Source organism: Parambassis ranga, chromosome 12 (assembly GCF_900634625.1).
Source record: "Parambassis ranga chromosome 12, fParRan2.1, whole genome shotgun sequence".
Lineage (NCBI taxonomy): Eukaryota > Metazoa > Chordata > Actinopteri > Ambassidae > Parambassis > Parambassis ranga.
Genome location: NC_041032.1, coordinates 6,495,623 through 6,520,986, shown reverse-complemented (window position 1 = coordinate 6,520,986; position 25,364 = coordinate 6,495,623). Strand labels below are relative to the sequence as shown.

At 41.0% G+C, this 25,364-nt stretch overlaps 1 protein-coding gene across 1 annotated transcript; it reads right to left on the bottom strand.

Moving 5' to 3' along the window:
- Positions 1 to 700: 700 nt before the first annotated feature.
- LOC114443875 (transmembrane protein 132E) lies at positions 701 to 24,843 on the bottom strand. The gene is made up of 10 exons (XM_028418222.1): positions 24,774 to 24,843; positions 21,028 to 21,955; positions 16,451 to 16,597; positions 13,392 to 13,563; positions 10,000 to 10,143; positions 8,072 to 8,280; positions 6,271 to 6,451; positions 6,065 to 6,178; positions 5,790 to 5,981; positions 701 to 2,170 (listed from the first exon to the last, which is right to left on the bottom strand). The coding sequence occupies exons 1-10, from the start codon at positions 24,841 to 24,843 to the stop codon at positions 701 to 703; spliced, it is 3,627 nt and encodes a 1,208-aa protein (XP_028274023.1).
- Positions 24,844 to 25,364: the final 521 nt, after the last annotated feature.

The window sequence follows — 25,364 nt, the reverse complement described above, 5'->3', positions numbered from 1 at the left end:
AATTCAGAAAAAGTGTCCATCTCGAAATCTGCGCAGACCATATTTGCATAGCATGCATTTGATTTGAATAAATTTTTGAAGAAGACTGCGATGACATATTGCTCAGAATAGCCTGATAAATGTTGCATATACTCTGACAAATTGCACAGAGTCCTCAGGTATCCTCGGGAGGAATCCTAGAAAAGAAAAAAGAAAAACGTACAAAAGGCTGGAAAAAGAATAGAATTACTTACAAGAAATAATCCCTCTCGTACTGCATGTACCCTGACAACCAGAGGAGCTAGAGCTGTTTCTACAGGGGCCACAGAATTGCACAAAAGTACAACGAAATAAAAAATTCATTACAAATGTAGAAAGAAGTAAATTCGTGTACAGTAAATGTTTATTCACAAGACGGATCCAGAGTACATTTCCTTTTTTAAAACACCAGGAATTGGTCTTAATAAAAAAACACAATGTTATTTCATTTGGATCTTCACAAGTACTATTACATGCTGTATTTACAAATGTGCATATAAAATGTCCTTTTTCTGTAATCTCAATAAGTACATCCTTTAAAGTGATTTATCCAAAAAGCCAGCTTCTTTATATATATATTTATATATATATAAATATATATATATATATATATATATATATATATATATATATATATATATATATATATATATATATCTCACGTCCGCACAAGCCAACAAACTCACTGGGGTTCTCCTAGAGGTTTGACTACTGGCCACGGCATGTCAGGTAAAGGTGTCTGGGGCTCAGTCGGGGTCTGGAGCTGCTGCCTCTGTTGGTTGGCCCAGTTTAAATCCACACCGTTTTTCTTGAGTGCAGCCAAGTGCTTGATGTCCAGCGTAGTGAATGTGGTGAACTGGACCTGATTCCTCTTGCTGGTGGGAGAATGGAGCGGCTCACTGCGGTGTGGCCTTGCCAGCAAGGTGGCTGAACGGTTTGCCATGGGGTCGACTGGCTTTCCGTGAAACGACTGCTGCTGGGAGCTGGTCCTGCTGCGACCCAGGGTGGCAGTTCTTTCCGGGACGGCGGGGGCGCTCACCGTGGGCAGGGTGCTGTGACCCATTGAGTCTATGGAGTGACGGGACTCCAGGGGGCGTTTAGACTCGCGTTTTAGTGTAGACACTGGAGCCGAGGGACCAGGGGCAGGAGCATTTTGATTTCCACTTCCCAGCCACACCCAGTCATGCTTGTGATCCTTGGGATCTACACTGGGTGCAGGGCCCGCCTGTATGGGGGTCTTTTGATTACGGAAACAGAGATTATATGAAGCACAGTTGAGCAAAAATGCCAATATAGCCACACAGGAGACTCCCACCAAGGCATACATGCCAATTTCCAGGTCTGACATGGCTTTAAATGTCCTAATAAGATCACTCTCAATTACTTTGGGAGGTTGGGATTTTGGAGGCTCCTCTTCAGGTTCTTTAGGCTTGTCTTTATTAGGAGGTGGATTAGGGCTGTCCAGCATGTTTCCATAGCCTTGCTTCTCTCCTTCGCCTTTAATAACACGTACAGTTGGTGATACAGGTATAGCAGTGCTGAGTTGTGTCTTTAGGCTTGGTGTGCTGGTAGTTGTAGTTGTAGTGGTAGTGACACTGTAGGTGGTAGCTCTTGTGGCTTTGGTTGTCGCTCCAATCCACACCACATGTGGCTGCAGATATCTGGTTGAAGCTGGCATTGAGGTGGTAGATTCAGCCCTGGTGGATTCCTGCTGATCATTCACTGTGCCCCTGAACACCCATTTCCCCATATCTGTGACAGAGCTCTGTGATGTCACTGTTGTTTTAAGTTCACCTATCACCTCCGATGCTCCGCTATCCGAATCGTTACCTCCTTCAGTGTCTCCGTCTCCTGCTATGCCTCTGCTGCTGCCCTGGAAGTTGATCTTGAAAAGCCCTGCGCCCACTGCCAGCTTGCTCTTCCTCTTAGACTTCTGGCATTCTTCACAGATCCTCAGCTCAACCCTCACTAGCGCCCCCTGGCCTTCACCTTTACCCTGTGCCACCACAAATGTGGACTGTGGGGTGCGGCGCACTGTGGCCACGCCTTCGTCTGGGGTCGAGACTGTTAGAGAGTAGATGTTGCGGTCAAAGAGCTCCAGAGGGACAACTGCTCCATCGCTGAACTGAACCCAGCAGATCACCACAGCTTCCTGTTTGAGAGAGAAAGAAGGAAGAAAGAATGAATGAAAGAAAGAACGAAGAAAGACAGACTGTGGTAATTGTGCTCATGTATATAAAATCAGGTCACAACACATACAGCCAATCAATATTCCCCCTGTGCTTCCACTGAGGGCTATATTCACATGATTGTTCATCACACTGAATTGCTTATGCTAATCTCTTTATGGCATATAGTATAAAAAAGAGTATTTATCTCTATCCACTCTGGTTAAATTATAGTTTATACAGCAATATAATAAAGCTATTACAGAATATAATTGAAGTCCTTCAAAATGGAACAAAAACTGCAGCGACATGGGTCACATTAAGAACAGAATTAGCCAATCAAATCACATTAATACACAATGACCTATTTCCTGTGGCAGATGTGAGCTAGTGGGTCGCCATAGACCTAACCTATATTTTGGATTTGAATACATTATGAGTCGCCCTGAGCAGAACATTAACAGCTTGCCATCACAGACACAATTGGCCGGTCATCTGCATTGGCATGGTTCTAATAGTCTGCTATTGACAGGGCCAGACCAGCGACAGTGTGACAGTCTACTGGAGGTAAAGTGAGTTGTTGTTCCAGCAGCTATAGAACACCTAATTGTTGCCCCGCGCCTGCCACAGGGAGCCGGTTTAAAATGGGCAAGCTGCCATGGCAAAATGTGGGAGTAAGCTTTTAAAATGATCTGTGCACCCTGTCTGCCTCTCTCACAGAGCACAGTAGCTACAGATGAGTGTTGGGGCTGTGAGAACAATAAGCTCACATTCAGGGAGACAAAGAGGAGAAACAAATATTATTACAATCTTAAGGTCAGTGTTGCATGAATGTTCTCTGCTGAGGGAATTTGTATAATTCATTCCATTAGGGGACATTTACAAAAGGTTAATAACACACTATTATATCATGGCAAGGTTATTGTATAAATCATATGTGCTTTAAAATAAAGCTGTTTAATTCATATAATTTGTGGTGCGTGTTAAGAAGGTGAAAGTTGGTGCAACACATGCTAACGTTTCCCTGCATTCATACTGACTATTACAACAATACTGATTAATTTCCTTGGCAGAAATGCCTAAAGTCTAAAAGAAGAGAAAGTTAATTCGCCTGTGCATCAGTGTCAGAGAGACCCAGTGATGCAGCATCCTCCTCCTCTTTTGCTATCTGCAAGAATATGTTTACAAAATTTGCTTCTCCAACAGTGTACATTCTTGTGTGATGTGTTTCTGACACGGCCACTGTTATCTGTATTGATGTGTCACATTGTTTTACAGTGGCCATGGCATCCATTAGTGACATTGACTTGACCCATGTCCCTCAAGGACACCAGTTATCAGGGGATGTATTTTCTTCTTTTTTACTGACAAACAGTGCATCGTCTTATTTTGTTTTCTTTTGCAAGGACAATTTAACAACCTTGCTCGCCTGCCCACATCAGGGTTCGGCCTGTGGACTGAGTTTATTTCGCTGGGGCTCTATCACCTCATCCTCCATCCAAGATGATTGTGATTGGTTTAAAAACAACGCCAAAGACAAATCAGGTCAGAGTGTTTTTTTTACTGAGCCAGAATGATAACCGATACAGCCATTCTTAAGCAGTGATACAGTGCTGTGGAGATTGGTCTGTCAATTCAAGGCGAGTTATATCTGTCATACCCGAGACCAGGGGTGGGCAATTATTTTTTTGCGAGGGCCACATAGACTTCCATTAGAAAAGCAAAGGGCCACAAAAACATACAAAAACATCTGAAGCTGAAGGTTTTTATTTCACTATATGAAGTCAACACTGACCTCATATATCAGCCTGTTCTTGTTTTGTAAAATGACATTTTCTGGTAAAATAAAGGTTCAAATAAATAATGTGATATAACCACATAAATACATTAATAGCATAAATACTATAATCAGATATATGGAACTACTAAAGGCAACTAACTGATTAATAAAACAGCTTTTGATGTTATTATTCATATGTGACTATTGTCATATGACGTAGTTTATCTCAACCGCAACCGCGTTTCACCTTAAATCACCTATAATGTTTGCTGCGTTACCAGCTCTGTCTGTGCTGAGTTAGGGTGCGATGTTCCATTATCAAGAACGTTGGTCGTCTTCTCTGTGAACATATCCGCGCTTATGTGTGTACGTGTGTGTGAACGCGGACGGGAGGAGAGAGAGAGTTGCGCGGAGTTGAATGAATGGAAAGATAGCGATATTATAAAGTCGCATTGGCGGAAAAAAGGCTCAGAATCACTGTGTGGCGGAGGGAGTTGATGATGTGAACCGGTCTGTGTGTTTACTGCTCTCTCCTCTGTCCTCTGTGTGTGTCCAGGTCCACTGAGTGTTGCTGGTTGTATGTTGAAAAACACTCCCGCACAGAGCAGCACAGATGATGTAAAGATATTTTTACAGAAGAAAACCATTAGAGTTAAAACTAATTTTAAAAACAATCCCAAAGCTCTGAAAGTTGGACAAGGTCTGAGCAGATGACGATGTCGGCTGCAGCACCGCGGTAACATCTGAATGCGCCGTGGCGTTTCTTCTCGCTTTACCGTACATTTCAGCATATTCGCGCAGCATTTTTAAAGTGTACACAGCGCGACCGTGTCTCTACAAAGAGTAGATGGGATGAAGCAGTACACCAGCGTGGAAGAGACAAGGAGGGTTGGAAAGACGTTACCGGTAATGCCGTGCTGACAGCTGACTTTTGATGCCTTCTTTTTTTTTTATTGTGTGTACGAGTCCGCGGGCCGCATTGAAGACGCAAGCGGGCCGGATGTGGCCCGCGGGCCGTACTTTGCCCAGGTCTGCCCGAGACAGATATCACAGCCTGACTCAATCTAAACTTCAAAATGTCTGAGCTTCCTCCAAACTCTTCTTCTTCTTCAATATACCCTTTACCTCTTTTTGCTCTCTCGTCTTTCTTTGCATGGTCATTTTTGTATGACTTACGCCCTATTAGACAAAGAACTGTTCTTGCTCTTCATGCCATCACATCAAGTGGCTGAAAACGTTTTAAATCCAGTTTTAAATTCATGTTTGAAATTCAGTTCTGTGAAGATACTGACTTCTGCTGTGGCTTTATTAAAACATGCATCTGAATAAGCATTTCTAGGCTGGTGTATCTAATAAAAGACGGGAAACTGTCAGTGGAGGAGCGCCAGGGGCTTACTTGTTAAATGCCCACACCTTTTTGAAAAAAAAAGAAAACTGTGACAAAAGGATGTTTGAAGACTTTGCCCACACTGGCAAATTTACAAAATTACAGAGAAAAACAGATTGTGCCCCCTCATCTTTGATATTTAATCAAAAACTAGCTAACTCTCGCGTGTGTCAGTGCAGATGACACTGACAGGCGTTCCCATTACACTGGATCTGAGCTGCTAAAGATGTAAGTGAAAGTGTTGAGTTGGTGCTTTGGTTGTTTTTTTAACATGAAACTAAGAGTTAATTCACATGTATGGCATGATTTCGATGATACCTTTTTGTTGTGGGGTTGAAACTGTAAAACTAACAAGTACCATCACTGACAACAAAACAACTGAGCTCAACGCCCAGCGCTCTTATGCTTTGTGTGTAACGATGTTCCAGTTACTTACCTGTTTGAGCTCCATGATTGTCTCCCGGGGGGTTGCTGTGGCAACTATGGCCCTGTTGCTCGCTGGACTGAGTTGCAGGGACAAAGACAGTCCAGAAACCAACTGCACCCCGAGTTCTGTCACACTCACTTTATCATCCACCACCCTGATGCTCCTCTCAGCCAGGACCGCTGACGTCACAGGGGACAGCACCTGCAGCAAGAACATCCTCAGCCAAACTGCGGAGGGATATATATACTGCTACAACCACACACACACACACACACACAAGTCACCTGCACAGTGGTTGTGCCCACAGCCCGTCCTTGCAGCACAGCCCCATCCTGCACCCGGGCTACATCAGGATCTGCCACTTTTAGAGAATATCGGACAAGATTGGTCACATCCACCTATCAATCAAGAAGAGGGAAAAGGTGAAGTCATATGTAGTGAAGGCAGTTTTAAAAGACCCTGTTTTATAACCATGACAGTCTATATTTACCTGCCAATCAGAACCCAGGAAGTACTCAACAGGTTGTTCCCCTGTGAGTGGGTCTGGTGGCACCTCATCATCAGGCTGTGCTATAAAGGGTGTGAGCACCCTTATTGTAGAATGCTGGTACTGCAGCATACAACCCCTGCCCTTCCTCATCTCTTCCTCTTCCTCACTGTCCCATGTAGACCTGACACACAAAGACAATAAAACACAGTTAATCACATATCCCCGAGTCTGACAAGGTTAGACGTTGTTAGCAGTAAACATACTTTATGTCCTGTGTGTGAAATCTAATCTTAATTTAGTACGAAAGCCAGAATACAGAAGTGTATGAGCTGAGGCTATTTATTACAGAATTATTTCCAGGCTTAGCAACCAATTCTACAATGTCCCTTTGCAGCCACAATGATTGCTTATTGTATGTATGTAAAACTCTGTCCAGCTGCAGAAAATAAGTAACAACAAGTATACAGAGTCACAACACGACACACGCTGAGTGACCTTTTCTTCTAAATGGATTTAAGTTAAATTAAACTGCGTCCCACAGCTGAGTGGTTTGTTTGCGGGTGATAGAGGTTAAGCTGTGAACCATCCTCAAACCCCACAGCAATGATTGTATAATTATCATACACACACACACACACACACACACACACACACTGCACCACCGGTGGACTGGAGGGGTGGTAAATATGTTTTCACACTGCAGGCAGGAGGCTCCTGTCAAGAGCTACAGTCCACATAAACATCATTATTATATCGCCTGAGGTCAGAGCGTAACATGTGATAGAATGTTGCTTGAATTAAATGGGTTTGACTCCAGATTCATAAGGCCTATCCACATACCTCCACGTACCTCTCAGCTCCAGAAAAAAAACAGCACTTACTGTATTTCAGGCAATGTATTTGCATTATATTAATATCAAAGATCGCAGAATTATTCCTTTGTGTTTCTTTTTTCAAATTCTAACTTCTCACTAATTGATGAAAACAGTTTGAGTACCTTTTAAGAGGAAGAAAAAACAAGCTATATAAATACACAGCTTTTTACTTTGAGGTTTCTTTACCATGGTTACAACATTTTTCAATTAGCTTTTCAATAACCCTTGTGCAATCATTCCTTCTATGGGGTTGCCAGATGGTTAATTAGCACTGCAATATTAAAAGTGTTACTTGATTGCAAGTATTCAAACCACCAGAGATAAAATAACTTAAAAAATTGATAAATCATCTGATACAACTTTAAGAGCATGCAGAGGTGATGTTATTTTTGTTGTCGCTCATTAGAAAAAGTTCTCTCACACTTTTCTCCTGCAACATATATATTGTACAAAAAGATCTGGGGCCCAGTCACAACAATCACAATCCAAATTTAACATTTCTGACCTAGTATCCACTCATGCACATGTCTGGAGCAGGGTATTGAATGTTGTAGGAAATGACGGTCTATCGGTCGACAATATGCATTAGTATTGAGTGGGAAAATAATGATTTTACTGTAAGTATTGAGTGAAAAACGCACTATCCTTTATCTCCAGGGCAACTGTGATGCCCTTTTCACTCTTCTGCCCACTGCACCAAAGCAAGCGCAGATGTCTGACTAATACCATATCTCAGTGTAACACTGTTCACTTTAACACCATCACTTAATCTTAATCTTAACATTTAGCAGCTGGTAGCACAATATTTTCCAACTGGCTTTAAAGAGCATACTGTAAAGAATGATAGGGGATGTATTCAATAAAATTAGACTTTGAATTTTGGTGTTCGACGTATCTCTTTATGGGGAATCCAGACTAGGCCTTACCTCCTGTTGCCAGTAGTCACAGGAACCCTCCAGCCTTTGATCTGGCTGAGCTCAGGGTCAGCCACATCCAGGAACAGGGGCAGGCGTGGCATCCACACGTTCATCTCCAGCTGCGCACTCAGAAACCCGTAAGTAAAGTTGAGCATAACCCTGCTTTTCCCTCTTGTTTCTTTTCCATTTACATACACATAGTCGCAGCTTTCTGACACCTGGTAAGACAGTAAAAGAGAGTGTTGAGTGTTAAATACTGGGTAAGGAAGCGTTTTTAAAAACTGACCAGACAACAAATGTGGATCAAAAGTGGACTACCATCTAGTTTGATTTGAAACTTCTGAAAGTTTTTCCATGTAAAGCCCAAACTGAGTTAAAAAGTTTTATATGGGTGATGAGCAGAGAGGGAGGACAAAGGAGCCAATTCAACTTGACCAAAACCGCACTCACACACACATTCTATTAATTTCATACTACTGCCAAAGTCCACCCAGGGAATCGCAGTGTGTTTGTGTTTATGTCATGTAAATTCACGGCTGTGGCCTCTGTGAAACTGTTACCGAATGTAAATTAGCTCTGCCTTACGACTGTTCCAGTGGCGCTGTACTACTGTAGGTGGGAGCATTGCAGTCCCCACCAGCGAGAGCAATGAGGTGAGGCACAGCAGTTGGTGTGTTTTATTTAAGATTGGAGGCCTATCTCTACTGCTGCCTCACTTATCTTAACAAACCAGTGGCTTCACAGAGGTAATTGGAGAGCACTAGACTGGAGAATAGAGTGTAGCACTGGAGAGAAGGAGGTAAAAAAAAGGGGGGGGAGGCGGAAAAAGTGAGGAAAAAGCAGAGGGAGGGATGAAGGTAAGTCAAGTTGAACTCCCAGGGTAATGTTGTCAAAGGCCGGTCTCTGAAGACCTGTTCTCATGATGGTGTCCGGACCAAAGGCAAACCTAGCATTTTAGTGCAATTCAAGGAATTCTATCGTTTTTACCTTTAAGCATACACAACCAGCTATGTTACAGCATGTAGGCATATCTAAGAGGCTATAGCACTGAATTCCTAATAAATATTTATCCCAGGGCAGTTTTACTTTAAATGCTTAAGTCTGTGCTTTTAAGCTTTAACTTCATCAGGTCAGTGGTGTTTGCTCTAAGAGGGGTCAGTGACCAGAGAAAACGTAAGAGACCATTCAGGGACACAATAATAACTGGATTAAGTTCTTCTACTGATACAGAAAATCATTACAAACACCATCTCTCTCTCTTCAGCTCTTTTCTCACTCTGTTAAGCTTACACTCTTTAACTCCCTGCTAACACTCTCAAAACCAGTGGCCTGCCGTTTAATGGAAAATAGTGTAATTCCCTTTCTTCTTCTTCTTCTTCTTCTTCTTCTCTGTCACCCTCTCGCTTTTTTATGCTTTCACTGTCCTAGTTACATGGATCCATTGCACAGAGGTCAAATCACTGTGCTTACAGACTGAGTGGTGGGATCATAGGCTCAGGCTGTAATGCCATATTGGAAGCAGCTGCTTTTATCCACAATGCTTAGACATACACACTCACACACACACACACACTCACTAGAGCTGGACCTGCTGAATGTGATGGCACAGTGACAGTGAGTGTCTTAGAGGCAAACACAGCAGAATGAATCATGAATGAGTGATTTTTTTTTCTCTGTCTCCAAAACACAATTTAATCACTGTCAATCATTCAGCACTGTGTGCAAATGAGGCATAAGTTTCATTCAGTTCAAAATGGTATTAAACAAACATGAACAACTGGTGCAATCTGTATAAGACACATTAAGCGATTATATATTATTTATGTTTATTGTGCAGCGTGCTTAAATAGTTAATTACAGATACCAGATTCTCGTGCAGACATAAACATAAGTACACGTAACGTTCAGTATATAATGATGAGCTTTTCAGCCTTTACCTTGAGCACATCCTCCTCTGTAGACCTACAGCTGGTGTAGTTGGTCACATCAGTGACCGAGCCATTGGCCTCCACTGCCAGAGTTTTCACAGGGACTGTTACCATTTTCCCAGTCAGCACGGCAGTATTCAAGACATCAGTGTTCTGTTCACAAAGAATGCAGACAAAGAACAACTTATATATGTTTTAGATTATTTGTACGTACAAAAGAATGATAATGTTTGGGCTATTGTGACAGGCTGCCTATACTTGGCTAAGATTAGCCTAATTTAGCTAAATTGCTGAATGCTGACTGAAAGAAAATGATACATTCTACCGTCCTAAAAATCAAATCCTGCATTCTATGCTGCAAATACCAGACTCTTTTTTCAGGGTGTGTTGTGCCTTTAGTGTTTTTCAGGTCTGTAAAAAGACAGAAAAAACACATCTTTACCTTTCGCATTCTGATGCACTTTTTGTTAAATTAGTGTAACTTCTCTTTACAATCCGATAGCAACCGATTAGTTTGGCAGTTTTGCTTTAAAACGAAGAATATGAATCATCTGTGCATCTTGCTTTTATATTTTTAATTTCCTTAGGAGCTAACTGTTTATATTTTTCAATATATTATGTTAGTTATTTTTTTATTTATTAATGTATTATTCTATATATTTTTTTCTATGTATTTATTTTATTCCCCACAAACCTTCTGGTGAGTGGCACATTTCTTAAGCTCATTTTTGGGGGGTTGAGAAACCTAAATGTTATAAATATATTAAAGGTAGGGTAGGAGATTTCCTTCTGATGCACTTTTTGTTAAATTAGTGTAACTTCTCTTTACAATCCGATAGCAACCGATTAGTTCAGCAGTTTCTCATTAAAACGAAGAATATGAATCATCTGTGGAAGCTATAAAACAGCCAATCCTACGAGGCGCACCTGCACGGAGTATTGGCTGGTTGTCACTCTCTTCCTGCTCTGCGCGCACCAGAGAGGTACGTGCATGATGGCCGAAGTCACAGACTGGTTGGGAGGCGTGGCTTTGGGGTGAACTCCGAGAGAAAGGGGCGTGTGTTTACTTTCAAAATCTGGCTGACTCTCACTGAGTTTTCAAAAATCTCCTACCCTATCTTTAACCCCTGCAGCAGAGGATGGCACTTTTACCTTTATGAGGAACTGCTCTGGCTTAAGGTGTAGATTAAAGTAAGAAGTAGTTTTAAAATCTAGTATCTGTGGTGACATTACCACCTTGGCATTCCTGGAGCACAGCTAAAGATGGGTGTGTTGTTTATCATGTTGCTGTACATGAAGTCTCAGAATCCTGCAGGACAATCACATTAAACCAGTCTTATGATCACCACTATTTGTATTATGGGATGGGGATAACAGTCTGAGGGGGGGTGTTAGCAAGACTAACAGCGATTAAAACAGCAATACAGCCTGACATTTCAATCCTGCAGATATAATGCTCACACACTCACTGGACAGATGTGCTAAAAACTAAAAATATCACGATGATGATGATACACACACACGTGGCCTCTTGTGTGTATGTCCAATGGGAAAATAAGTCCTCTACTGTATTGTATTATCTATAGATCAGCACTTCTGGTCACAGTAACACCTAAACCTGATTACATTTCTAATCTTCTAACCCATATCGCCACCTTGTACAGTGCAGCTTTGTCAATGCTGAGCAGCAGCTTAGCTCTTATACATCCCACAACTTCCCATCAAGTCTGATGTAGTTTTATTTTTACACTAAAACTCCTTCTTCAACATGGATTTACAAGTACGTTCCAGTTCATAAGAAGTCTGAAAATGTCTCTTTAAAGGTAGTGACAGTGTGTGAGTATAAGAAGCTTTGGGTGATCAGTGTTTTTTTTTTTTCCCTCCTGATACTTGTGGTCTAAAGTACTGGGCATTGCTCGGCAGATGTTCCCTGGCAGCTTCACATTCTGAACTCTGTCGGCTTGACAGCTGCTGACCGCAATTCCAAAAGGACATGCTCTAGTTCAGACTGCAACACTGACCCAAACATAAGCCACTGGATCAGGGGGTATAGCAGAAAATCAGAAAGCAATGGCAGCTCTCTGCGGTGATGCCAGCAACAAACTGAGAGTTCTTGACATCCAGTGTTTCCACAAGCTCTGCAGTAATCTGGTTTTAGTGAGAAACTTTGGCTCAAGAAGTCCCACTCTACTTTTTACTGAATCTTTTTACTATCTTTTTAAAAATTCACTGAGTTGAACTGTAAGTGTTGGGCTGTCCACAACTACAAAGTGATGGAGCAATACAACACAGGCTGCCATGCACTATAATCAGAAAATAATGACGATGTTAACATAGCAAAACAAAATGAATGACAGGTATGACACACAAGTTTTTTTCCACTGTGGGAGTATTTTTACTCTGAATAGAACAGCTCCCTCAATCAAGAGAAGAAAGTAGCATCAACAGGTCCAACCAGGTCTTTACTTCCCTTCAGTTGCCTTTGTAAAGAATGTAAACATGTCTGACATACTGTTACATTATTTGAATTCCCTGAAGCTTTATGCCTGTAACAGTGATGCCAGTGATTCACAAATGGTTGTCCTATTTCTCAACAAGAGCTGCAGCCTAAATACATGAAATAGCTCTGTTCATTCCACTGTTACAGGAGGGAAAAAAGGTATTTTCCTCAAGTGAATCCTGTAAGTGACTGAGATGAAACATATTTGCTCCCAAATGGTTGTTTGATTCATGTTGACTATCGTACCATGAAATAGACTAGTGAATCTCCTGTCAGGGATAGATGTGGATCTGCCTTGTAATTTCAGAAGGTTTTCTATCAGAAGGTTTTGAGACAGGTGCACAGAGCAGCAGGAAATGAGTCTAGGCAGCGTCACGAGCGGTACTTATGCACTGTTCACGGCGTAGCTCCATAATAATTTAAGATGGAGAAACAAATGAATGAAGATAGACAGGCAACAGAAGACAGAACAAGAAAACAATTATGTTCTAATAAAAAGTGAAATGCATTTTGGGTATTTATGTAGACTGAATATCTTTCTTCCTTTTTTAGATTGGTTTGGATATGGAGACATGCTGTGTGAAGAGAAGCTTGCAGATGATGATGTAATATCAGACTTTGTGAACTATATTTATTTTTTCATGTCTTTTTTTATCATGCGAATCCATCACTGTATATTTAGCAGGCCATTTCTATTAGGACTGGAGACACTTAATGTTGGCGTGTGACAAAATCCAACCAACCTGACATGGGGTTCCCTTTGACATTTGTCTCGGGCATTTCAACCTCCCTCCTCAACTACGAGGATAAATAATGAAAATCATAGAGAGGATGATGATGCTTCATGACATCATTCAGATTCACCCGTAGGACTTTTGATTGACAAATGTACAATACTCACCATCACCAGAGGTGCCAGTCCCACAAAGTCTCTCTTGGTGGTGTAGATCCGCATTACGCCAACATCTTTGACGTTCCCTGGCAACTCCAGACGCCAGGAGATAGTCTGACTCTCAGCATGCTCTGAAACATCTTTTGGTACAAAATCCAGTTGTAAAACCTCCAGAAGACCCCTGTGTGAATAATTTTTAAAATAAAGTTAACACAAGTCAACGTGCATTGTGACAGATTAGACTGGATAAAGCTGAATCAGTACAGCAGTATTATTGTGGATTTTAAATTCACTTCAGTTCAATACAAAAACTAATAAAATTATAACATATCTATGCTGTTATAATAATAAGTGTTTAAATTTAAATACTAATAATACATATGAATAATAAAGATGCATCTGCACATGGTTGTATTTGTAAAAATACAGCTTTTCTGATAAAAGGTAGTCAAAACATAAGGTGCAAAAGTTCCTGGGGTGAATTGTCTAGTCTCTTGTGTCATCACAAAGATACAGCCTGTGAAAACAATTACTCTAAAATTTGTGGGAAAATCACCTGTAGAGAGTGAACAAAAAGATGAAACAATACACAAGAGGTCTCATTTCCATCAGCAGATGGAAGACGAAAGCGTAAGAGTGAAGGAAGGATTAAGTGAGCTGGCAGAAAGTTGAGCCAAGTGTTCTGGTCAAAGGATTGTCTGAGAAATGGCATGTGATGCTGTTTGATGCTTGACAGTGTGTAGGCATATACCTGTCAGTATGAAAGGATCAAAGGGAAAATAGAGCAGGGTGTGAATGGGGCTGTAGCATTTTTAAATAGAGCAAAAACTTTCCATTAAGAACAAACACTACCTCTCCAAGGCTGAAACTTGTTTTTAAATGGGTCAAAAATATGAAATCATCAACAAGGACAAACACAAACATGATGTTCTATCAAGAAACCCAAGGACTGCTACACAGTAACAAATAAGGTCTGCCATGAAAGAGGCCATTATGAGGTTAGCTTGGCACTTTAGGACACAAAAATGTTCTGCAGGAAGTAGACAGTGAGTTCTAATCTCAGGCTATTTAGTTTGGCTTATGAAATAAATTTTCCATCTCAGAGTGAGATTTACCCAAGCTACATAAAGCTGCTCACGTAGGTTCAGGGATATATGAGAAATGTAAACAAAGTTGTTTTGATGACAAAATTACATGAAGCAACCACCCAACAGCACACTAACTTAGCTTAGCACAATGACCAGAGGGGAGTTTTAAACAGCAGCTTTGTGGTTGAACAGTAATCGGTCCAATGACTGCAGCAAGCAGTCCAAGGATTAGCCAGTGGCTACTATAACAGGAAATAATGTTAAAGTTTTCAGTATCTTGTAAGGCACTGGTGTTTAGAAATAAAAAAATGGAAAACAAATTCAAATTTTAATCAACATTAGCAACCAGTGTTCTGGAGAGCTGTTTTCAGTCTCTGTGTCATAGCACTGACTGCAGGTTAATTAATTACTGGTTGTAGCATGAACTTTACAATAAATGGTGAGGGCTACATCAAGTTTGGACCAAAAAAGAAAAAAAATCAAATAACGATATTGCCAAAAACTACTCCTTTAAAAGCTCCATTGAGATTTTTATTGATGTGTATCTACAGTGAATCTACAGACCTGTTCCTACATGTAAAAAATCCTATGTACACTTAATTTCCTTGATATACGATCTTTCTAGATCCTGTGAATAAAATGGCTGGATTTAAAATAGATTGAAATGATTCCCACTAAAAATACAGCAGGAGTGAGCGTGAGACAGAAAAACACAGAAAGGGTTAATGCCCCTCTTTCCTCGAAATCCATCTATTAAGGGGGGGACTTTAAACCCTATGGATGTATCACTTCACAGTACAGTAGTGGTAGTATGTGTGTGTTTGTGTGTGTGACCCTGCATTTGTGTGTATCTCCCCTGGTGTGACTTCTATACAAGGGACTTGACTTGGAATATCTCTGCTTCCTAATCTCTACTTCTGAACGTGCAAGCGCTTAAGCCTGGATAACGTAGCCGTGATTATGGATGATTACAGATATGTGGGTCGGACGGACGGCGGGTGGTGTGTGTCTGAGTGGGCGGGAGGTTGCTGGGCAGAGGTGGCCGCTGGTGTGTGCCACCAGATGTAATCAACTGGTGTGCATCAGATAAAACAAACATAGACATTTACTATTAAACTAACAGCAGTACAGTACAGCACATGTTGATTTATATATATGGACCATTCAGCATCAGAGAAATGTAAAGAATTTAGATGGTTATCTCATGGAAATAGAATATTGTCTGTAGTATCTACAGTTGACCAAATGTTTTAAAATGAGAAATAAAAAATTCTTAGAAAGTTGGGCTTATAGATCGGGATCATGACTGCACTTTAGGACAAAAAAGAGATACACAGATTATGAATTTTAACATGTGTCTCTGTGTGAAGTACTCTCTATATAAGGAATGTGTATGTGACAAATAACTATACTAGAATTGTATTGATCTGATCAAAGACCAAATCATAATACCCATTCATAATTTCATGTTTTATATTTTAAAATTAGTATATGCCACAGAGTGCAGTATGAGTCATTGACATTATTTTCTTTAGTATTTTTTCCAAACATCTTTCTTGTAGAGGCCAGATAGTGGCATAAAAGTGATATATAGGAAGATGTATTATATGAAAACACTTAATTTAAATAATACTTAACATTAATTTTTATTTTATAGGGATGTTATTATTTGTCAGCAGAACTGACAAAAAAAGCAGAGCAGCTACATCTCATTTATCCTGAGGGAGAGAGGGAGTCTGTAAAACTCCACTGAGAGAAATCTATATGAAAATGATGCAGCAACACAGAATAAACAAAAGCTGATCAAAAGGCTACAAGTTGTTACTTCTCCTCTGAAACAGCAATCATTCAATTTCAATATGACCTCAATATACAAAGGGAATGTGAGCAATGATCAGAAAGGATGTGTGTATACAGTGAGTACATTTAAAGGAGGCTGGTGGAGAACATTCACATGCATTGTACTGGCAGTGGACTGACCTCTTTGCAGTGATAGCCACCTTCCTGTGGCAGACAACAGAGACCGTGCTGGGTGTAGCTCCTCTGCCAGGCTCCACCACGATGTCCCACAGTGCTGAGTCACTGGGCCGAGCTGCACTGAATGACAGGCCTGTTTTCACTGCCACCCTGCAGTAAGCACAGGCAAAGATAAAATGTCTCATGTGCAAATACAGGTTTGATTTGGATTGTGTACATTTACAAATGAAGAAATCTCTGCTGTGTTTTCTTGATTACCAAAATGTGTAAAAGGCTTTATTACACTGTGCGCTATGTGCTGTTCAGGAAAAGTAACACAGAGAACCCTGTTACATCTGTGTCTATTGTATCTCCACCAACACTGTTACAAATCCAATATTGTGTCAGCAATGTATACTGAGACACAAGTGTGTGGGAGGGTATTAAGGATTTGTGTGTTTTCTTGGAAAAGCAGGTTTTTTTTGTGATTGCATGTTTGTGTTTTGTCTGCGTTCCTTTGTGGGCTTAGCGGTTCATGTTGTGTCTAACGAGGTGAGTCACCGACAGACCGATGTGTCGCAGGCTGATTGCAGACTGAGAATTAGCAGGGGTATTTAATTCCCATTAGCCCTGGGGAAAAACGGGGAATCAGTTAATCAGATGTCTGATTCAGACACACACACATAACTCTACTAAAGAGAGACAGAGCGCTTCTTACAAATGATGTGAACCCTGCAAATCCAGCAATCACAAAGGGCTTTGGGTTTTTGTCCATCTGTTAGACTGTTGCATCAGGAGCAGTCTAATATCAATGAACAGGGTCAACAGAGCAGGTATATAGCTTGAAACATGATACGACGGAACACTTCTGATACAAATTTAACATGCAGTGATTCACCAATCTGTGCTCACACAGACACCAACCAGCCATATGTGAGCCTCATGTGTTTTTCAAAACATTTCCTCATGGCGTGGATTCAACAAGAAACTGGCAATGTTCCAGTGGGAATTCATCTGGCAAGAGCTCAAGAGCTTCACTCAGAGCTTCACTTAGATTTGTCAGCAGGACATACCTGCTGCAGAATATCCTGTGGGGGGCTTAACCTCGATAAAGATGACGTTGCAAAAAGTGATGCAGGTAAAGTGTGGTCATAAAGAATCCACCCATCTCTTCTCATTTCTCCAGCTGTATCTTTAGGTGATCATGGGGTTGGGGACTCATTCTGATGGTATATCAGGCGAAAACAAAACAGCTCATGGTGTAGGGGGAGTTGAACCCACCATCATCCACACAATAACTCCTTACTTGCACTTTTGCAGCATAATACAAAATAATGTGATATGTGGTGGATGTATTATCGATATCAGATGCTGTTTTTTATGTGAGGATCATAAAAGGGGCGGTACATTTTTTACACCATCAACATTTGCCAAGTAGCAATATATTTCAATGTAATAAATTATAAGTTGTTACTGACAAGACACTAGCTGTTTGTTCATATGATGTTCAACCCAGGTTTTGATCAAATTGAAGCAATTTCATTCAGCAAACACACCAAAAAAACCTACTGTCCTGTTTGGACAACTTAAAATGCAGTCAGTAATATACCGTATATATTATATTTATATGCACACTGATTTGTAACGGCAACGGGCCAAATCAATAACCACTGAGCAGACAAAATACAGTATGGCAGGAATTTATAGCCGCACGCACACTGACAAGCTCACAACACAACCGGCACTGAATCATACCACAACAATCAATTTCTGGAGCAAAACTCTTACGTCAAAGTCAAAATTTCCACATTATGTTTTCATTTCAAATACAATAACCACTGACTGAAGCAGACAAATCAGGATACAAATCAATAAACAGGGACTTGGGAAATATTAGTTCTATTGTTTCTTCTGTTTGGAGAGCCAATTATTTATCATTCTGTTCACAGAGGAGAACAAATGAAGTGTTTGTGTTTTAACCTGAGATACATTGTGTTTCATTTATTTCCTGCTACAGCTAACATATCTTTTTATATTTGGCTTGTCTAGCTCAGCTATACATCAGTGACAGCAGCACCTGATGACCTTCCACAGGTACAAAGCACTTCAACTGGATTCTATTGAGTGGGGGGGGGGGGTGCCAGGATCTTCCTGGATCACTGGGCTTCTTGTCCACAAGCAGACACAAGCCTCCCTGCAGAGAAACCTCATTTCAGCCACTTTTATCCTCACTCTTTGTCTTTGTCAGTCACTACCCTGAGTTCACGACCACGGGTGGGGAAGAGAGTGGATATCGACCTTTAAACTGGACTACCCTTCGCTCCTGTGTGAAGACACTCTTTTTGTTTAAAACTAAAAATCAAAAAGCTCTCAGATGTGTTATCCTTCATTAACTTTTCATGCAGAGTAAAATAAGCATGTGCAGTCTGCAAATAGGACATTTTGTCTATATTTAATAAATGCTGTTTATATGCTTCCCGTGTGCTTAACAGGTGGGTATGGCAGCCCTGGCAACAACACACACTCACGCCACACACGCACGCACGCCACACACATGGATGTGCACAGTTAATCCTGGCAGTCAGCCCAGAATCATCTCAACGCTAAAGGGTTAATGTCTTGATTCATTTTCAATCAGGGGCTCAGATTATCTGGCCTAACCCTGCTGAAGTGGACTCAATCTTGGGCCAAAGAGTGAAGTAGAGCAGGGATTTCTCCTAGGAGGAATCAATCACTTTGCCAAGCTCCTCAGAGCCAGCCTTCACTTGGACTTAAACTGCTGCACTCAGTCCCCTCTTCTTGTCCAATCTCATTCTGAACGTGGCACTGGGTCAGAAATACATGGACTGAAATCACTGACCTGACTGAGAGGGACTTCAGTGGCACGGTCACTGAGTTCCAATTTGGGGAATTTCAGGTGGAGGGGCTGTAAATCCTCACAAAAAAAAGTCAAAACAACAACTGATGTTAAAGGGTCAGCGTCCCTCTACCAAATCTTATTCCATAATTTCAGCAATGCTTCATCCAGGTCACTGGGACTCTGTACATGTGTGTGTGTGCAGGGGTTGCGTTTGTAAATGGTAATATACTTAAAATGAGTGACACACAGCCACAGGTTTAACGATGTCCCCTTATGGATTAATACACACATTTTAACATCTCTCCCTCTCCATTTGCCTGCAGCAGATTACTGCTGGGTTGGTATGTTTGCAGCGTGATATCGCTAAATCATGGGATTAGAGAGAAGTTTGTCTTGCATTTCAAACAAAACCATTAAGCAGAGTAAAGACTGGAAACACGAACTGCATCCAAAGGCTTTACATGTTACCGTTACTGTACATGTTATCTGAAGCATTCTGATAAAAAAAAATATTTTGATGTGCTTTAAAAGGCAGCAAGGAGAAAGTTTGAAAACAGACAGAACTGTGTGTGAAGGGGCTGCTTTTATATTAAGTTCACTTTTACCTAAAGGAGTTAGGAAGATGTTCCTTATTTGTTTTCCTGCTCCATTAAAGAGATGCATTATTTATGAAGTCAAATAAGCAGAGAAGCTTGTTGAAATGTTAGTGGGATGTTGAGATATGAAAACCGGTGAATCATTTGCCAATTATTTCCCTGTTTATGGAAGAGTGCTCTTCATAACTCCTCCAGTAACGGAGAGGTTGAAGCAGACAGGATATAACATGCCAGTAATTTATGAAGCCAGTGAAACAGGCAGACAACACAAGTCATGTTGGCGCTCAAGCATTTTACTGCACAGCCTTGACGGCGAGCGACATCAGTAGCCAAGAGCTTTTAAGTAACCGTTTAAATGCATGGAGCCTATACTTCATGAATGTGTTTAAATATAATATACATTCTGATGATTCAACTAGATGTTTTAGTGTCTTTTCATGCTTCATACATGTCAGAGACAGTTAACTTTTATGTAGCTTTTCTTTTGCTAGGTAACACTAGCAGAAATATTATATTGGAAAAGCATTTTGGACAGACCACACACCTTGAATATTTAATTTTAATCCCTCTTCATTCGTCCACAGCTTCAAAAGAAGAAGGTGTAAATGTTATCTTCACTTATGACAGGAGAAGACTCTTGTCATAAGTTAACTGGACAACACAAGCTGAAATTAGATGGATTTTAAGCCTGATAAGAGATAAGAGCACAGAGGACATTTGTGGGTCATTAGAGAAAGACTGTGCTGTCACTTAGAGTTAAACCATGACACTGGGTGATATGTGTCAATACCTGGCACGTCTAATCAGACAATGATTTGATATATTTGTATTTATTACAGTATGACATCTAATTGCTGTATGGTGTCTAAAAAGGATACGACTGTGTTCTGTCTTATACAGAACAGATAATTACTAACTTTGCTAAGTTACTAAAAGCAATGTTGAACTTTGCTAATACAAAATTTATTTGGTCTCATTAGTGTACCATAAAAAGAAGTGTGACCACATTTTATGCGTATGTACAAAAGCTCCCCAGAATTTCATGATGTGCCAAAGTGTTAGTTGAGAATAATAATTATGTGCAGTTTTCAAAGAAATTATTTCCTATAACTATCCTAACAAGTTTATAAATAAAAATGTTTTACCTAAGTGTGAAACTTTCCAAGGAGGACGTACTGGCCAGAAACACATAGAAAGTTGCCACATCTGTGGTTTTCAGAGGTTTGGAAGAAGTCTGGATCACCACGGCACCTCCCAGCCTGAGCCGAAGGAAAGTGGGGTTCCCTGGTGGAGTTCTGAGCAGACTGACACTTCCTATCCGTCTCAACGGTGTCCCAGATCCACCAGAGTCTCTTCCTCTTCCTACCCCTATTCGTTGCAGGCTGTCCTGTGGAGTGCACTGGCCAGTCTGGTCCCTGCGACTCTGGAAGTAGACCTCCACAACATTACCCTGAAGACCCTTCACTCCTTCGCTTCTTTCCGCTTCCCTGCTAGAGCTTCCTGATCTGCTGGCTGAGCTGAACCAGGTGGGTTCTGGCTTCAGCTGGGCCACACAGAATCCACCTGGAGATACTAGGCAAGCTCCACGTACTTCCCTCGTCTCCCAGAAGGCATACGCTGTCACACAGTGAGCTCCGTCTTTGACCTTAGCTCCACCATTTTTCCTTCCATTATCTCCTCTAGAGCCCATTGTTTCCTGCCTGACAGTGATATTAGCTCCTGTGGGCATGTGGAAGAGAATCTTGACAACAGGAGAGGAGGAACGGACCTGGCGGCCCAATATGACTGGCAGGATCCTGCGCCCACTGAGGAGAAGCTCTGAAGAAATAGAGGCATCTATAGCCAGGGGCCCATATGAAGCATTGACAGATGGCTGGAGGAGCCCAGCACCTGGACCAGTGATGAGAAAAGTCTGCATCTGAATGTTCAGGCTGGAGTTCCCTGGTGGCTCTGGATTGTCCTGTCTCAGAAACACATGGTCTACATTGAGGACCTGAAAGTTGATGGTGGGATAAACTGGAGATGGGGTGGAGGACGTGCCAAGGTCTTCAGGAACTTTCTGACTCACAGCAACTGGGAGGAGAAAATTTAAAAAGAGAAATTATAGTAGTGTTGATTCTGCAGTACATTATGATACATGTAGTTGCCACTTACAAAATCAGCCTTCTGCAAACATTTGATGAAGATGACAAAGGGTTGAAAGGGATCCTGGCTGGGGAAAGAATTGATGACATGGGTTTGAGTTGGGTGAAGTCAGGATGAGAACTGATGAGACATCTTGGGAAAACAAGGACAAGGAAATAGGCAGAAGATACAGGCAATGACTTAAATGACTTTACACATGCAATCAGCATTCATTCCTGCCTTATAAAAGCACTTTTAGGTCCACTTTAAAGCAGCTACAAACCCTTTCAGTCCAAAGCCTAAGTTGTGTTTTTTCCCACAACAAACCACTGCAGTTCACAGCATTGACACTTACTATAGCTGGAATAGGGACAATACTAGGCCATACTGTGAGTGTTATATCTGTTGTATGTTTTGTAGCCAGATTGTAACAGTTACAGCCAATGTGCAGGTTGCTGCTGAAATGCACAGCCAGAAGAACCACATGCTTACATCAACACTTGGTTTATAATGCCAAATGTCTCCCAGGAGGCATATGCCACATAAATGTCATTTATCCTACTACACTGAACTACTCAGCTCTGTGGAGTGACTGCTGGTCCTAACAGGACACTATAGAATGTGACAGAGCCGCCTTCCTACTGCCAAATACACTTGGTTATTTGCCATTCTCCATGTTGAAGTGTTCCAGAATTAATATATGAATATGACTTTTCCTTCGCTCACGAAAATAACTTATCTAACAGCAAAGCTTTCGCCAAAGCCCTCAGAAGTGATCTACCACTCTTTTCTGAATTTCAAACTATATTTCATGAATACATCTATATGATAATAACGTTTCTTCCTGAATGTAGATGGAAATTTGTATCTATGTCAGCTGACATTACAACACACAGGAAACATGCTTTATAGATTCCAGAGTTCAAACTAATGGTATGAGGAATTGATATAAACAACAAAACAGATCTTGGCTTGTACTGGGTGTTTTTACAATTAAATATTAAAATTAATATAAGAAAAATGTAGTGGTGATGTTTGTGCATCAATATTTAACTATGACTGTAAATCTGTCTTATTAAGGCTAATTACATTTTATTTTATCATCTCCACTAGAGAGATTCACCATTGTTGGTGCAGATTGTTTATTAACAGACATTTAATAACCCCAAAATCATATCACATTCACTTAAACTCAGTGGTGAACCAATTCTATACAGGGGTTTTGCCAGGTTTTGAAAAATTAGAGAGGTCCCCTTTGGATAGGCATCTTAATAAGAGAAGAGAATTGATACTGTAAGACAGGTCTGGAGCTTATATATAAATATGCATTGCTAAATAAATAACAAATTGTACAATCTTTGGAATATCAGAAGACGTGCTGTTGTGTAAAAAGTTAACCATGGTCTAATATCAAAGCGACAACCTCGTGTTTATTACCAGATTATGCATGTTTCACCCAGATTTTTTAGCAATGCACACACAAACTACCAGCTGCAGTGTTCCTGTGCTGCCATCAGCTATCTACAAGTATCTGGAACATTTATCATCAGTGGGCTGCAGCAGCCAGTTTGTTTTGATTAAGTTTTTTATATCATTACCATTCTATCAATCCAAACCCTAAAAAATTATATCTGGTAAAGCACACATGCAATAGACCAGCCTGCACTGTATCTGTGTGGAAACTATCTGGTTTAAATCTGTCCTTATTCTAACTAATCACATGGCTGCTTACAGAATACTGCAGCCAATTATGGCATAGAAAATAAAACACACACAAACACACACACAAAGACTAAAATAATCTTCTGTACTTGTTAGTTGTTGCTTCTGAAGCTTAGAATTGTATCACTGCTGATGAAGACTACTGTACATCAGTGAATAATGCATTGATCAGATATTATGGAGAGCCCTGGCTGGATTCCCCAAAGTATCAACCCCTGACGTTCCAAGAAAAATGAACCATCTGACATTTTATTTCAGTACAAACTACATCAAGCTGACACATTAGGCAGCACATCTGTGACTCTACTGGAAGATAGGGCTGCCCATGCATATTCATCATGCTCAAGCAGAGAAAATATGAAAGGCTGAACTCTATCACACGCATTGAGAACACAGCTGAGTCTTGCACTAGCAGAAATGCATAAGTCACACATATGCATGATGAAAAATGCACAAACAGATACCATGTGTAGATATAAGCCCATGCAATCTCACAAATGTAGTCTTTCGCATCATATCAGTATCATGGAGAGACAGACTGCTCACTGCGGCTTCATAGCTCCCAATGCAGGTTATCTTTAAACAACCAGACAGGCAGCTGTGCAACCTCAGCTTCAGGCCTCTTTAATCCCACAGATGAAGCTTCCTGATGCACACACTAGAGAGCATACTGTCACTTTCATTTAGACAGAGGGATAACAAATGGATTTTAGGCTACAAAACCCTCCACAAAGGCAAAAACTAGCCTATATTCCCACAAATGCATCAAATAAACACAACATAGGCAATGGATTTCCAAACTCTACAAACATTTCATAAAAAACTTAAAGTTTCTGCCGACTGTAAAGAAAAGTACACTATGCTATTGTGTAACCATGCAAAGGGGGTCAATAAAGGAAAACTATAGAGAGATTTCATATTGTCTCTTGTAAACACAGCTGAAGCCACTGAGCTATAAAAACTTTACATTTCTGCTCCAACACAAAACTCTTCAAAGCCAGCAATAAACTCTTTATCTTTCATTCAAATCAGTCAGAAATCTCACCTTCAACAGCAGTTAAAACTGCAACTGCGATAACCGGAAGCAGTGAACGGAGGGGAAAGCAGAGCATCATTTTACTAAAGTTGCAAGTTGTGGCCATCTCGGTGGCTCTGCGCTCCAGTGCGCACCGGGGTAAGTTCTGGTGACTGTAAGCACACGGCTGAAAGAAGAGCGCAGGGAACAAACCATTACATGTGTCCGGTAAAGTGTTCTTCCTCTGACTCCAGAGGATCAGGTGAGAAAATAAAAATATATATCAGTTCACTTCTTTATCCACATCAGCTCGTCTTGTTGCACCAGGAGTAGCTGTCCCTGTCCTCTAGAGGATGAGAGGGTGTGATTTCCTCCTTATGGCGCGCTGCTCTGGCTCACACGGCAGGACAGACAGCAACAGACACGGCTCTTCTTGTGATGGAAATCAGTAAACATGGGCCGTGGCTCAGATTAGGCAGACCCACGTGGGTATAATCGCCGGTAGGGGGAAGAGCAAATTAAATGCACACGAGGTCGAAGATCAGTGTATTCTCTATGACGCTTTTTAATGTTGATCTAACAAATGAATAAAATGTTCTGGGGCAAAGGTCGACTTTATGT